This window comes from Salmo trutta, chromosome 12, assembly GCF_901001165.1.
Source record: "Salmo trutta chromosome 12, fSalTru1.1, whole genome shotgun sequence".
Taxonomy (NCBI): domain Eukaryota; kingdom Metazoa; phylum Chordata; class Actinopteri; order Salmoniformes; family Salmonidae; genus Salmo; species Salmo trutta.
This window is the reverse complement of record NC_042968.1, coordinates 81,004,063-81,019,196: the sequence shown is the minus strand read 5'-3', so window position 1 is coordinate 81,019,196 and position 15,134 is coordinate 81,004,063. Positions and strand designations below refer to the sequence as shown.

Genomic DNA, 15,134 nt, shown 5'->3' with positions numbered 1-15,134 from the left:
AAAAAATAAAGAAAACCCTTGAATGAGAAGTGTCCAAACTTTTGACTGGTACTGAATTGAGACATGATTAGTTCATCACCAGCAGAGCCCACATCAGAAGAGCTAATGATGGTGAATGACAGTAGACATGTACAATTTTCTCCCAAAAGTCTTGGCAACGTGATGTTTACTTTCATGACTAGACTTATCCAGCGGTGTCCTCTTCCAAAATGTTGTTACCTGAGAATTGGTCATTCAGGTTCTACACAGAGACAAAACACAAACAGTACAATATGCTAAAATCTCCAATAGAAATGTAACAATGTCAAATGCTTTATTCATGGGACCACAAAAGACTGATCTAGGGGAAAGATAGAAAGGTGGGGCGAATACAGTTAAAACAGAGAGGAAAGAGTTGTGACGACACACACAGGTATGTGTGCTGGTGTAATGTTCGCAATTAAAATTGCAATCTTATTAGGTGTATACAGCAGCTTCCCAGAATACAAGCGTTGCTCCAGGTTGGAAGTGTCATTTCAGCAGTTTGATCAGCACATTCAGCAGGTAACTTAGTGGTTAAGAGCATTGGGCCAGTAACAAAAAGGTTGCCGAGCTGGCCAGGTGAAACATCTGGCGATGTGCCCTTGAGCAAGGCACTTACACCTCGAATAAAGAACTACGGACACATTGTTACAGCGTCCGTGGACATCAGGAGCAGGGTAATCAAATGATTGAAGTTCGTGTTACCAAAGGGGAAGGTTTATTGAAATCAACATTGCTCATGGTAGAATTCATTTCAAAAGGAAGTACATGGGAAATGCAAGCAAATCTGTATTCAAAGTAGTGAGTTTGCTCTTCATGTTTGCATTGGTATGATTCTGGACTTTTAGTAGAAACACACAAGTTGTCTGTCAGTTGTGACTGCTAGCTAAGATATGATATACTCCTCTGAATCAAGCAAAATAAAAACATTTTCTTCTCCAACTCATTTTTAATAGCAGGTAGTCACTGCTGAACAAAAAGGTATTTTGGATAAAACAGCATTTGGTGAAATAAAATAAATACATTTAACAAAGCACCACAATATTGATCAAATGCATGAAGTTGCACTGTGTATATGGTAAGCTACATTCAATAAAAATATTTAAATTTCCAGCACATGCACCAAACAAACTTAGAGAAATATTCTAAACTGAATATGTAAAATAAGACCCAGCAGGAGAAACTAAAAAGGTGCTAAATAATAACAACACAATTCACATTGAAGCAGTACAAGCAAGAAACCACCACAAAGGAGGGCCTTTTTCCCTTTTAAAAACACATTTGGACACTTCAGCCTCAATGGACAGGGTCACACTTGGAAATGACTGGGAATCAAATCACACTCAAGCCAGTTAGCTACAACAAAAGAAGAAAAACAAATCAAACGCAGACAGACATTCATTTGAAACCACGGCGAGCACATATCCTATCACACAATCAGAACCAAAGCCTATTGTATGTTGGTGCTGTTTTAAGTCAAATTTGAAAAGTAACAACACCCTGAGGGGTAGGTGTACCAAGAGTGTTTAAATACTGGTCCCAGATCGGTCTAGGCTTTAGACCTCTGACTATAGCCTGGTCCCAGACCTGTATGATATTTAGCCAACTCCTCTGAGAATTGTTGCCCTGCCATGTATAAGACATGTAACATGTATGGCATGACAACTACACAACAGTCAGAGAAGTCTAAAACCTAGACAGGTCTGGAACCAGGCTATAGTCAGAGAAGTCTAAAACCTAGACAGGTCTGGAACCAGGTTATGGTCAGAGAAGTCTAAACCCTAGACAGGTCTGGAACCAGGCTATAGTCAGAGAAGTCTTAAACCTAGACAGGTCTGGAACCAGGCTATAGTCAGAGAAGTCTTAAACCTAGACAGGTCTGGAACCAGGCTATAGTCAGAGAAGTCTTAAACATAGACAGGTCTGGAACCAGGTTATGGTCAGAGAAGTCTAAACCCTAGACCAGTGGCGGCAGCCCTACACGGTCAGCCCCACAGCTCTCCCTGGAGGGCACACGCAAAAACAACAGCCCAATTCAAAATATCCAACTAACAGAAATACAATCTCTTGTAAGTTTGGACATAAAATAATACAACTAAGATGTAAAAAGGGTTTAAGAGAGAGTTGGACATGGAAGGATAATAAAACAGTGTGAGTAGAGATGGGGAGGTCATCTCTCCCCTCAGTGCGACGGAGGACAATGGGGGGTGGACAGTTTTCACATTCCGGCAGGCAGCGTACGGAGGAGACCGGGGGGCCTCTTTACTTCTTCCAAATGGTGTAGAAAACCCACCTGAGTCAGCTCAATAAGGAGAATGCCATGTACACAACAAGTAAACCACACGTCTATGTATGAAAGTATGCCTGTGTGACCGTGAATGGGAGACGTGTCTGATAAGGGCAAGACTCTTTTAATGAAGGATACAGTTCCATATAAGAGGGCACACACACCACTTCCTTGGAGAAGTCTACAGGACATGAGAGCCTTCCCAGCTGCTCCTCATAAAGAGCCAGTGTCTCAGTCAGATTGGCACTATTACCCTGATGATACGGGGTTAAAAACATGGACCACACAGAAATTAGCGGACAAAAATGTCAACAAAAAAACCCCATCACACTAGGACAAATTTGTCTCTCATGAACAACAAAGATATACGAGACAGACATACAAGTTAATCATGTGTAGGGATGGTGATCTCAATATGAGCTGAATTCCACACAAGGGTGGGGTGACTGTATGAAGCACTCAATAAATATGGGTCTCACCTGTGTGAAGTACTTCCCAGTAGGACGCAGTACTTTTATTGAGAGATCCAAGATAAGCTGTAGGAACTCCCATGTAGAGTCTGAGAGAGTAAACCATCTTTCAACCAATTCTGCAAGTGTTTCATACAAGCCCTGATCCACGAAACAGGTTAAGATTATACTATCCACATCCTAAAATCAGATCAATTATTCGCAATGAGGTACAAGGCGGCGCGTCTTTACAAGAGCCCTACCAGCATTCATCATTGCATACACCGTTAGAACGGAATGTCCAAGAAGACCCCATGAGAGCATTTGTCACTCACCCTCCTCTGGCGCTGTGGAGATGGGGACCGCTGTGAGGTCATTGATGACGTAATCAAACGTCTTCCCTTCCTCAACATACTTTTTTAGAACAGGAACGCAGTCCTCTACCAACACCTGGAATGAGATAACAACAGATGGAGGGGGTGCAGGGAAATATAGTTCTGGAAACCCCATGTAGTAACACACAAGACTACAGAGGGCGGAGCAAATCTTTTCAGAGCAGTGGGCAAATGACAAACGTTCCATCTCAACTAAGGAGAGGTGCAGTGGACAGCACTGTCCTGCTCACCTGGTAACATTCTCCCTTCAGGTTATCCAGAACACTTCCACATGCCTTCCTCATGTGTGTTCTACACCCATCAATCACCATTTGGTCGATGTAAACACTTTGTCAAGGCATTACAAACCAGGGACAGGGGAAGACAGATGACAGACCAGATAATCCTACCAGGCTACGTCTCAAAAAAATGCTCATAAGAGGTTAGTGTTAAAATATTGTTGCTGCAAATCCCTGAAGCAAATTGTTAACTGAGCACAGAGCGAAGTGAAAAGCAGGGTCCTGAAAGGATATCTCCACCATGGTGATCATCTTTGGCTTGAGTTTGACGGCCTCTGCGAGGATTCCTCCATCACCGCCTCCTAAGATCAGGACCTCCTTCCCTGCATAGTTCTCTTTCCCTCTGCCCATGATGGCCTGGGTGTAGGGCAGGTCACTCTCTGCTAGATCTGTCATATAATCACATTACAGTAGGACCCTTCACTCTGACAGATCTGTCATATAATCACAATACCATTCGATAAGTAAGCCACATGCCATGACTGAAACCCAGCCAAATGTTCATCTTATTAGATTCAGTTTTCAGAATTGAAAAATAACAGTTGAACAACAACTGACCTAAATAACTAAAGTAAATAACATAATTACAACAATATACAGTAGCAGTAGGTGAGGAATAATTCATAACAATTGTTTCTAAAATCAAGGCCTGTAGGAATGCTACAGTGAGGGAAAAAAGTATTTGATCCCCTGCTGATTTTGTACGTTTTCCCAGTGACAAAGAAATTATCGGTCTATAATTTTAATGGTAGGTTTATTTGAACAGTGAGAGACAAAATAACAAAAAAATCCAGAAAAACGCATGTCAAAAATGTAATACGTATTTGACCCCCTCTCAATCAGAAAGATTTCGGGCTCTCAGGTGTCTTTTATACAGGTAACGAGCTGAGATTAGGAGCACACTCTTAAAGGGAGTGCTCCTAATCTTAGCTTGTTACCTGTATAAAAGACACCTGTCCACAGAAGCAATCAATCAATCAGATTCCAAACTCTCCACCATGGCCAAGACCAAAAAGCTCTCCAAGGATGTCAGGGACAGGATTGTAGACCTACACAAGGCTGGAATGGGCTACAAGACCATCGCCAAGCAGTTTGGTGAAAGGGTGACAACAGTTGGTGCGATTATTCGCAAATGGAAGAAACACAAAATAACTGTCAATCTCCCTCGGTCTGGGGCTCCATGCAAGATCTCACCTCGTGGAGTTGCAATGATCATGAGAACGGTGAGGAATCAGCCCAGAACTACATGGGAGGATCTTGTCAATGATCTCAAGGCAGCTGGGACCATAGTCACCAAGAAAACAATTGGTAACACACTACGCCGTGAAGGACTGAAATCCTGCAGTGCCTGCAAGGTCCCCCTGCTCAAGAAAGCACATATACATGCCCGTCTGAAGTTTGCCAATGAACATCTGAATGATTCAGAGGACAACTAGGTGAAAGTGTTGTGGTCAGATGAGACCAAAATGGAGCTCTTTGGCATCAACTCAACTCGCCGTGTTTGGAGGAGGAATGCTGCCTATGACCCCAAGAACACCATCCCCACCGTCAAACATGGTGGAAACATTATGCTTAGAGGGTGTTTTTCTGCTAAGGGGACAGGACAACTTCACCGCATCAAAGGGACGATGAACGGGGCCATGTACTGTCAAATCTTGGGTAAGAACCTCCTTCCCTCAGCCAGGGCATTGAAAATGGGTCGTGGATGGGTATTTCAGCATGACAATGACACAAAACACACGGCCAAGGCAACAAAGGAGTGGCTCAAGAAGAAGCACATTAAGGTCCTGGAGTGGCCTAGCCAGTCTCCAGACCTTAATCCCATAGAAAATCTGTGGAGGGAGCTGAAGGTTCGAGTTGCCAAACATCAGCCTCGAAACCTTAATGACTTGGAGAAGATCTGCAAAGAGGAGTGGGACAAAATCCCTCCTGAGATGTGTGCAAACCTGGTGGCCAACTACAAGAAACGTCTGACCTCTGTGATTGCCAACAAGGGTTTTGCCACCAAGTACTAAATCATGTTTTGCAGAGGGGTTAAATACTTATTTCCCTCATTAAAATGCAAATCATTTTCTAACATTTTTGACATGTTATTATTCTGTCTCTCACTGTTCAAATAAACCTACCATTAAAATTATAGACTGATCATTTCTTTGTCAGTGGGCAAACATACAAAATCAGCAGGGGATCAAATACTTTTTTCCCCTCACTGTATATTTTACTTACTAACATCCCCATTGAGGATCAGGATATTGCCAAACTGCCGTGAGTGCATGATCTTTATGTTCTGGTATGCAGAATCCTCATCATATACAACCCGATCTATGTCATACTCCACCAGCCTGCCGTCTGCTGTGGGCCAATATCGATCAACAGCTGCACCTCGTGTCAGAGCTGGGAGCCTGGGGAAGGTGGGACATGGAAGATATCATGTTCATGATGCCATCATGGAGATATTGACAGGGGGTTATAGGGTAATCGTTTCACACTACAGCTTGTGTCCAGTCACAAGATAGTCAACACACAAGGCCACTACCGTAAGATCATCCACCACTCGAGGCTTACCTCTTGACCCTCTTAATGTTTCCATGTAGGAGACTTCTCAGCTTCTCTTCCAGTGTATTCAAAAGCTGAGAGAAAAATCGAATACCGTATTATTTTGCATATTCTAATGCTACATTAAGCAACATATCCTAAATGTCAAATAGTCCAAAGGCCTATGAGACCACATATTCGAAAGGTTCGTAAGCAAGCATTTCACTGTAAAGTCTACACCAGTTGTATTCGGCGCATGTGAAAAATACAGCAACACATCAAATTGTATCTAATTCATGGAAATATTTCTTAGGGTATTCTGAAGGTCTGTTAAATATGATCTTTGTTGTTTTTTGTATTTGTGTTATTGTATTATGTATGGATGTAAGCAGGTCCATTGTAAGACAGGTTTCTCTCATCACCTACATTCTCTACTTGTACAATGTTATCTCCTTCACAACACTGCAGATCAATGGTAAGCAGGCCAAGGGCGGTCACACGCAGAATAACCAACCTGAAAAGAGAGACATACAGAAACAGAGAAAGAAGCACAGAGTTAAATTGAGAGAAACATAGAATTGAATCTAGGCTATAACTTCTCTCTCAAACTTCGCTCTCCTTCAACACAAAGCTCATGAGGAGAGCCATGGCACGACAGGTTGTGACCCATTGACCTAAGCTTTATGAAAGCTCAGTGGAGAGCCAATGGGCAGCTGAAGGTTGAGCATTTCTACCCAAAATGTGTGGTATTGCTGCGGGTATATTCATGCAGGCTTAGGCCCACACAATGGCCAACCGGCAGTGTTTACCACTCACCACACACAAAACAGGAAGCACCAAAGCCCTTACATCCGATAAACAAAGCCACTAAAGAGCTATGCATTCATTTGAACACGAGCCATTGTGGTACCAATGAGGCACAATCAATGGTCTTCCTAAAGGGTGTCTGGGGTTTTTATTAGCCAGTCAGGGTATTGTTTTAAATGTAATTTAACTTTATTTAACTAGGCAAGTCCATTAAGAACTGGATAGTGTTTGGGCCAGCTAGTGTTTGGAACTTCTGTCTACATTTGTTTTGCATAAACCTTGACAACTTCACACATTCAAACACTACATACGCACACATTTACAACACAAAACACAATTTGCTGCTTCTTTATTTTACTCGTATTATCATCATCAATCTGGATGCCTAGTTACTTTACCCTGCCTTCCAGTACATATCTACCTCAAGTACCTCTGCACATTGATCTGGTATTGGTACTCCCTGTATATAGCCCCACATTGATCTGGTACTGGTACTCCCTTTATATAGCTTCACATTGATCTGGTACTGGTACTCCCTGTATATAGCCCCACATTGATCTGGTACTGGTACTCCCTGTATATAGCTCCACATTGATCTGGTACTGGTACTCCCTGTATATAGCCCCACATTGATCTGGTACACACACTGGTACACACACACACACACCAAAGCACGCAACAGGCTGACCAATACAAGAATACAATACAAAAATTGTTGGCCATCCGGACAAATTTGAGGCTTTTTGAGCCATCCTCAACAAGATTGGAAAGTGACAGTGAAGATGAGGCCTCAGAGTCTGATGTTCAAGATGTGGACATTGAGGAGGTCCAGGGTGAAGACATGGAAGCCTGAGAGGATGACAACCAAAGATCTAGCTTCTAGATTATCATTTTACAGATGTATGTTGAAAATGTTTTTGGGAGATGCAATGGATCAATGGGGATCATTCAATATTCCCTTTCTTTTGTTGTTCAGTGAAATCATCCCATGTGAAGAGTCAACTCATTTCATTAAAGTTCAATTTCTAACTAAATTGTTTTATTTCTATTGGAAGGATTTAATCATTTGCAATTATGTCTACTTATGATAAGGTAAAAGGTTTATGTTTCTGTCTCCATATGATATGGTAAATATATCCAATGCAAAAGACATCAACATATAAATGGTATAAATATTAATGTACATATATTTCCGTTATTTCCCATATATTCCTGTTAATTCCCACAGAAGGTTTCCACCTCTGAATATTCCCTAAAATGTGCAACCCTAGTTATAACATCTACAGAAAAGACAGAAATGCCAATGGGGGCGGTGTTATGCTTAGGTAGGATCTCATGTTAAATACTGTTGAAGTAATATGGCTACAGGCTCACCTGTCTCACCTAAAGCCCATTCTTGTGGGAAGCTGCTATAGACCACCAAGTGCTAACAGTCAGTATCTGGATAATGTGTGTGAAATGATTGATAATAAACAGAGAATAAACAGAGTATATTTTCTGGGCAACCTAAATGTTGACTGGCTTTCATCAAGCTGCCCACTCAAGAAAAAACATCAAACTGTAACCAGTGCCTACAACCAGGTTCATGCTTTCAGCAATCTGAGGAACTGAAGAAGGACTACAACATTCTCTTGAACACCCTTCTTTGCACAGGGAAGAGAACAGTCATCTCTGGCCCCGTCGTGCTATAGAAGGGGTTTGGAGCGTTACAGCCGCCTCGCTGCCCTAAACGAGTTCCTGAAGCTCTCCAAAAACAGAAATGTCTCCTTTTGTGACAATTTTGACTTCCTGTGAGAGAAACCAACACTCTTTAAAAGAGATGGGATTCCCCCTAACCGCAGGGGTTCCAGGATTATCTCCAACATAGCGAACTGCTTAAGAGACTGAAGGTAGCAAGGATCTCATGTCAGATGATGCGGAAGTAATATGGCTACAGGTTCATCTGCCTCACCTAAAGCTTTTCTCGTAGGAAGTTGTTATAGACCAGTGCCAAATGTCAGTATTTGGACTAGATGTGTGAATCAGTCAACCTACCAGGGTATTTACAAACAGAACAAGAACTAAATCATCCACGTATATTGATCACATCTTTACTAATGTGTCAGAAAACTGCTCTAAAGCAGTATCCACACCCATCTGATCTAGTGATGATTATATAATAGCCATAACTAGAAAAAACTAAGTTCCAAAGACTGGACCTAAAATTGTGTATAAATGAACATAGAGGTTTTGCAATGGTACCTATGTCGAAGATGTGAAAAATATGTGTTGGTCTGATGTGTGTAATGAGGGACATCCGGACGCTGAAGTATTTATGAAAGTGCTTCTTCCGGATACGGATAGGCATGTGCCCATCAAGAAGCACGTATTGCACTTCGATGTACACGGAGGGAAAATGTCAGTCTTTCCTGGCTCAAAGTTGAGGAGAGTTTGACTGCATCACTATTGATGTGTTGAAGGTACAGAACTGTCAGTTCAAGCAGTTAACACACAGTTCAGACACTCATCAGTACAACACAAGACGTGCAACCAGAGGTCTCTTCACAGTCCCCAGGTCCAGAATAGAGCCATGACTACATGGAACTCTGCCACCCCCGTTAACTCAGTCTGGCAATGAAACCAGTAAAAAAAATATATTATATATAAAAGAAAACCTGTGAAGAGACAGCCATTTTATATTTATTGCATTGTAATTTGCACTGTACTATGTATGTACTGATATGTAGGCTGTGTGTGACATTTTAAACGTATGCGTTTCAGTCTTGACTAATAGTGTTCTGTACTATGTATTATGCCATGTTTGACGTAGACCCCAGGAAGAGTAGCTGATGCTTTTGCAGCGGCTAATGGGGATCCTAATAAATACCAATACCAAATGTTATCAGTCAACCTACCAGGGTATTTACAAACAGCACAGGAATGAAATGTATTGATCACATCTTTACTAATGCTGCAGAAATCTGCTTTAAAGCAGTATCCAAGTCCATCGGATGTAGTGATCACCTTATAGTAGCAATATCTAGGGAAACCAAAGTTCCAAAGGCTGGGCCTAATATAGTATATAAGAGGTCATACAATACGTTTTGTAGTGATTTCTATGTTGATGATGTAAAAAATATTTGCTGGTCGGTGGTCTGTAATGAGGAGCAACCAGACGCTGCACTTGACACATTTATGAAATTGCTTATTCCAGTTAAGAATAAGCATGCACCCATTAAGAAAATGACTGTAAAACTATTAAATCCCCATGGATTGATGAGGAATTGAACAACTGTATGGTTGAGAGGGATGAGGCAAAAGAAATGGCAAATAAGTCTGGCTGCACAATTGGCAAACGTACTTCAAATTGAGAAATTGTGTGACTGAATAAAATGAAGAAACTATACTATGAAACAAAGATAAATTACATAAAATAATGATAGTAAAAAGCTTTGGAGCACCATAAATTACATTTTGGGCGAAAAGGCAAACTCAGCTCCACCATTCATTGAATCAGATGGCTCATTCATCACAAAACCCACTGATATTGCCAACTACTTTAATGATTTTTTACAATGACAAGATCAGCAAATTTAGGCATGACATGTCAGCAACAAACGCCGACACTACACATCCAAGTATAACTGACCAAAGTATGAAAGACAAGCATTGTAATTTTGAATTATGTAAAGTGAGTGTGGAAGAGGTGAACAAATGATTGTTGTCTATCAACAATGACAAGCTACCGGGGTCTGACAATCTGGATGGAAGATTACTGAGGATAATAGTGGAAGATATTGACACTCCTATTGGCCATATCTTCAATCTAGGCCTACAAGAAAATGTGTGTCCTCAGGCCTGGAGGGAAGCAAAATGAATTCCGCTGACAAAGAATAGTAAAGCCCCCTTTACTGGCTTAAATAGCTGGCCAATCTGCCTGTTACCAAAAAAATTGTTTGACCAGATACAATGCTATTTTACAGTGAACAAATTGACGCCAGACTTTCAGCACACTTATAGGGAAGGACATTCAACAAACACGGCACTTACACAAATGACTTATGATTGGCTGAGAAAATGATGGTAAAAAGATTGTAGGAGTTGTTTTGTTAGACTTCAGCGTGGCTTTTGACATTATTGATCATAGTCTGCTGCTGGAAAAACATGTGTTATGGTTTACACCACCTGCTATATTATGGATAAAGATTTAGCTGTCTAACAGAACACAGAGGGTGTTCTTTAATGGAAGCCTCTCCAACACAATCCAGGTAGAATCAGGATTTCCCCTGAGCAGCTGTCTAGGTCCCATACTTTTTTAAATCATTACTAATGACCTGCCTATGTAGGCAGATGACTCAACACTATACACGTCAGCGACTACAGCAACTGAAATCACTGCAACAATTAAAGAGCTGCTGTCAGTTTCAGAATGGGTGGCAAGGAATAAGTTAATCCTAAATATAAAAAAAAAACTAAAAGCATTGTATTTGAGACAAATCATTCACTAAACCTCAACTAAATCTTGTAATGAACGTAGAAATTGAGCAAGTTGAGCTGACTAAACTGCTTGGAGTAACCCTGGATTGTAAACTGTCATGGTCAAAACATATTGATGCAGTAGTAGTTAAGATGGGGAGAATTCTGTCCATAATAAAGCGATGCTCTGCCTTCTTAACAACACTATCAACAAGGCAGGTCCTACAGGCCCTAGTTTTGTTGCACCTGGACTACTGTTCAGTTGTGTGGTCAGGTGCCACAAAGAAGGACTTTGCTCAATTGGCTCAGAACAAGGCAGCACGGCTGACCCTTAAAATGTACACAGAGCTAACATTAATAATATGCATGTCAATCTCTCATGGCTCAAAGTAGAGGAGAGATTGGCTTCATCACTACTTGTTTTTATAAGAAGTATTGACACGCTGAATGCACCGAGCTGTCTGTTTAAAGTACTAGCACACAGCTCAGACACCAATGCACCCCACAAGACATGCCACCAGAATACCTAAGTGCAGAACAGACTATTGGAGGCGCACAGTACTATATAGAGCCATGGCTACATGGAACTATTCCACATCAGGTAACTGATGCAAGCACTAGAGTCAGATTTACAAAACAGATTTAAAAAAATACACCTTATGGAACAGAGGGGACTGTGAAGAGACACACACACATGCTAACACACACATGGATTTTGTATCGTAGCTATGTGGTAGTAGAGTAGTGACCTGAGGACCCCAGGAAGAGTAGCTGTTGCCTTGGCAGGAGCTAATGGGGTTCCTTAATGAATACAAAATGTATTGTACAGTATGTAAGGGTGCTATGGATGTGCATACTGTACATGCTTTTAAAGTGTATCTAAAGCACCATACCTTGCTGAATCTGTCTGGCCTGACTGTCTTCATAGTGTGTTGTGTGTCATGTGCTGTATTACTTGTTCTTATTATTATCATCAAGATAGGCTCCCGAGTGGCGCAGCGGTCTAAGGCACTGCATCTCAGTGCAAGAAGCATCACTACAGTCCCTGGTTCGAATCCAGGCTGTATCACAACCGGCCGTGATTGGGAGTCCCATAGGGCAGCGCACAATTGGCCCAGCGTCGTCCAGGTTTGGCCAGGGTAGGCCGTCAATGTAAATAAGAATTTGTTCTTAACTGACTTGCCTAGTTAAATAAAGGATACATTTAAAATGTAAAAAAAATATTTAGGTTTTTAATGTAACACGTCGGATTTTTGAAAAGCAAACACACACTAGGCTTAATTCATGAACATTAGATTAATTCTACAAAATATGTTGGTCGGGACATAAATAATGATGACAGTGTTGATGGAACTGGTGCCTACCTGCCATTCTTGCCAATGAAGGTAGCAAGATATCCATGTCCCTCAGTGTCATGGACAGTCTCTGTCATTTCCTGTTCTTGAAATATAGACTGCAGCCCATGCACAGTCGTTGGACAGTCTGCTAAACAGAAAAGGGGAGGGGCATTTCTAGGGTGACAGCACAATAATTAACACCATACCCTCCATGTTTGAAATTCCTGTTTCAGACAGAATCACCATTAAATGGTCAAAAAAAAGAAAGCCTGTTAAGAAGGTGATATCTAGCTAGCTAAAGGAGAGACAGGGTTGCACTTACTGCACACACAAACTGTAGCAACCTTGTAACAACCACCAGAAATGTAAAATAATAAGCTAGATAACTATGTTATTCATGTCTTGTCTGTGTACCTTAACGTTAGACCAGACAGTTGGCTATGCAGCAACATGCTAAAAATAAATGGCAGTAGCCTAGCTAATTTAACTTGCAAATTCTGCTTGTATGCTATTTTACCGTGAGTGCATATACTATAGATATCAGACTGATAATTGACCACTGGGACCTTATGAATAAAAGAAAGTGTGACCAACTTGAGATGGCTATAGCCTCATCAATAAGCAAAGTTAACATTGCTATGCTAACTAGCTAGCTAGTCAAGCCTGCCTGTCCATTAAAACCAATCATATACGACGCAGACTGGCGCAGCAGCAGACAGATGGGATGCCTTTGCTAACCTAGCTAGCTAACAACTGCACAAAAGGTCATATTACCCGCCTGCCAGTCATGTTGCTGGCAACCAGCAATGTCTGATTTGGAATTATGCCATCAAGATAACAGACGACATTTAACTAGATCAATATTACTCAGCACGCCATTAGCTACGTCCTCCGCGAAAAAAGCACTAATCTTGCATATCATAATTGTATGATTTGTATATATTGGACAGACTGCGCGTATTGACAACGATTAGTTAGTTAGCTAGCTAGCTAGCATACAGTACATGCGCAAAGGGAAACGATAGCTAATGACCCCCATGTCCTGTTATGCTGCAACCGTTCGTAGCCTAATGCCGGTGTGTGTCATTTACCTGGCGCTGAGAGGTTGAAGTCGAGGGTGTAATGTCGCAGTGCCATGACTGGGTACAGCCGTCAGCCATGCCTGGAGTAGGCAGCCGGTGTGAAAATGGAATTTGCGTGTGGGGACAGAAGGAGGGATACGTACTGGTACTGCCAGAGTGTTGTTTGAAGTGGGAGTGTTTGCTAGAGTGCAGACTGGTCTATGGACACGCAGGGGGAGGGTCCGATGACGGCCACCTCGTGCTCACATTTATCGACAGTTCAGATTGCAGTAGGCTTCCTGTTAGTTGTACAGAGAGAGAGATGTTTCTGATTTTCTTATGTTTCTTTTGACCGATTACGTATCATCACTCCAGTCCGTTGCAGGGCCCACCCAACCGTAGGCCCGCGGGGCTCATCCAGCCCGTGAGCCAATGAAAAATGTAATCTGCAATGGATTATATAAAAATATATATAAAGTAACAGTCCAAATTTTGGACACACCTACTCATTCAAGGGTTTTTCTTTATTTTTACTGTTTTCTACATTGTAGAATAATAGTGACGACATCAAAACTATGAAATAACACATGCAATCAGGTATTCTGTATACTTCTGGCCCTTTGGACACTGTTAACTAACCTCCAGACGAGCTTCAATGCCATACAACTCTCCTTCCATGGCCTCCAACTGCTCTTAAATGCTAGTAAAACTAAATGCATGCTCTTCAACCGATCACTGCCCGCACCCGCCCGTATAGCATCACTACTCTGGATGGTTCTGACTTAGAATATGTGGACAACTACAAATACCTAGGTGTCTGGTTAGACTGTAAACTCTCCTTCCAGACTCACATTAAGCATCTCCAATCCAAAATTAAATCTAGAATTGGCTTTCTATTTCACAACAAAGCATCCTTCACTCATGCTGCCAAACATACCCTCGTAAAACTGACTATCCTACCGATTCTTGACTTCGGCGATGTCATTTACAAAATAGCCTCCAACACTCTACTCAACAAATTGGATGAAGTCTATCACAGTGCCATCCGTTTTGTCACCAAAGCCCCATATACTACCACTGCGACCTGTATGCACTCATTGGCTGGCCCTCGCTTCATACTCGTCGCCAAACCCACTGGCTCCAGGTCATCTATACGTCTTTGCTTGGTAAAGCCCCGCCTTATCTCAGCTCACTGGTCACCATAGCAGCACCCACCCGTAGCACGCGCTCCAGCAGGTATATTTCACTGGTCATCCCCAAAGCCAATTGCTCCTTTGGCCGCCTTTCCTTCCAGTTCTCTGCTGCCAATGACTGGAACAAACTGCAAAAATCACTGAAGCTGGAGACTCATATCTCCCTCACTAACTTTAAGCACCACCTGTCAGAGCAGCTCACAGATCACTGCACCTGTACATAGCCCATCTGTAAATAGCCCATCCAACTATCTCATCCCCATACTGTTATTTATTTTATTTATTTTGCTCCTTCGCACCCCAGTATCTCTACTTG

General features: G+C 41.9%; 1 protein-coding gene across 2 annotated transcripts; it reads right to left on the bottom strand.

The window, feature by feature from the left end:
* Positions 1-722: 722 nt before the first annotated feature.
* Positions 723-13,856, bottom strand: LOC115204368 (spermine synthase). Of its 2 annotated transcripts, none has more exons than XM_029769877.1 (11): positions 13,656-13,856; positions 12,592-12,712; positions 6,392-6,479; positions 5,996-6,060; positions 5,657-5,832; positions 3,665-3,819; positions 3,383-3,472; positions 3,093-3,207; positions 2,788-2,867; positions 2,447-2,562; positions 723-2,314 (listed from the first exon to the last, which is right to left on the bottom strand). In XM_029769877.1, exons 1-11 carry the CDS (start codon positions 13,699-13,701, stop codon positions 2,284-2,286), a joined length of 1,083 nt encoding a protein of 360 aa, XP_029625737.1. In that variant the 5' UTR covers positions 13,702-13,856; the 3' UTR covers positions 723-2,283. The 2 variants fall into 2 exon arrangements, with proteins under 2 accessions (XP_029625737.1, XP_029625738.1); XM_029769878.1 differs by having other exon boundaries at positions 12,592-12,709.
* Positions 13,857-15,134: the final 1,278 nt, after the last annotated feature.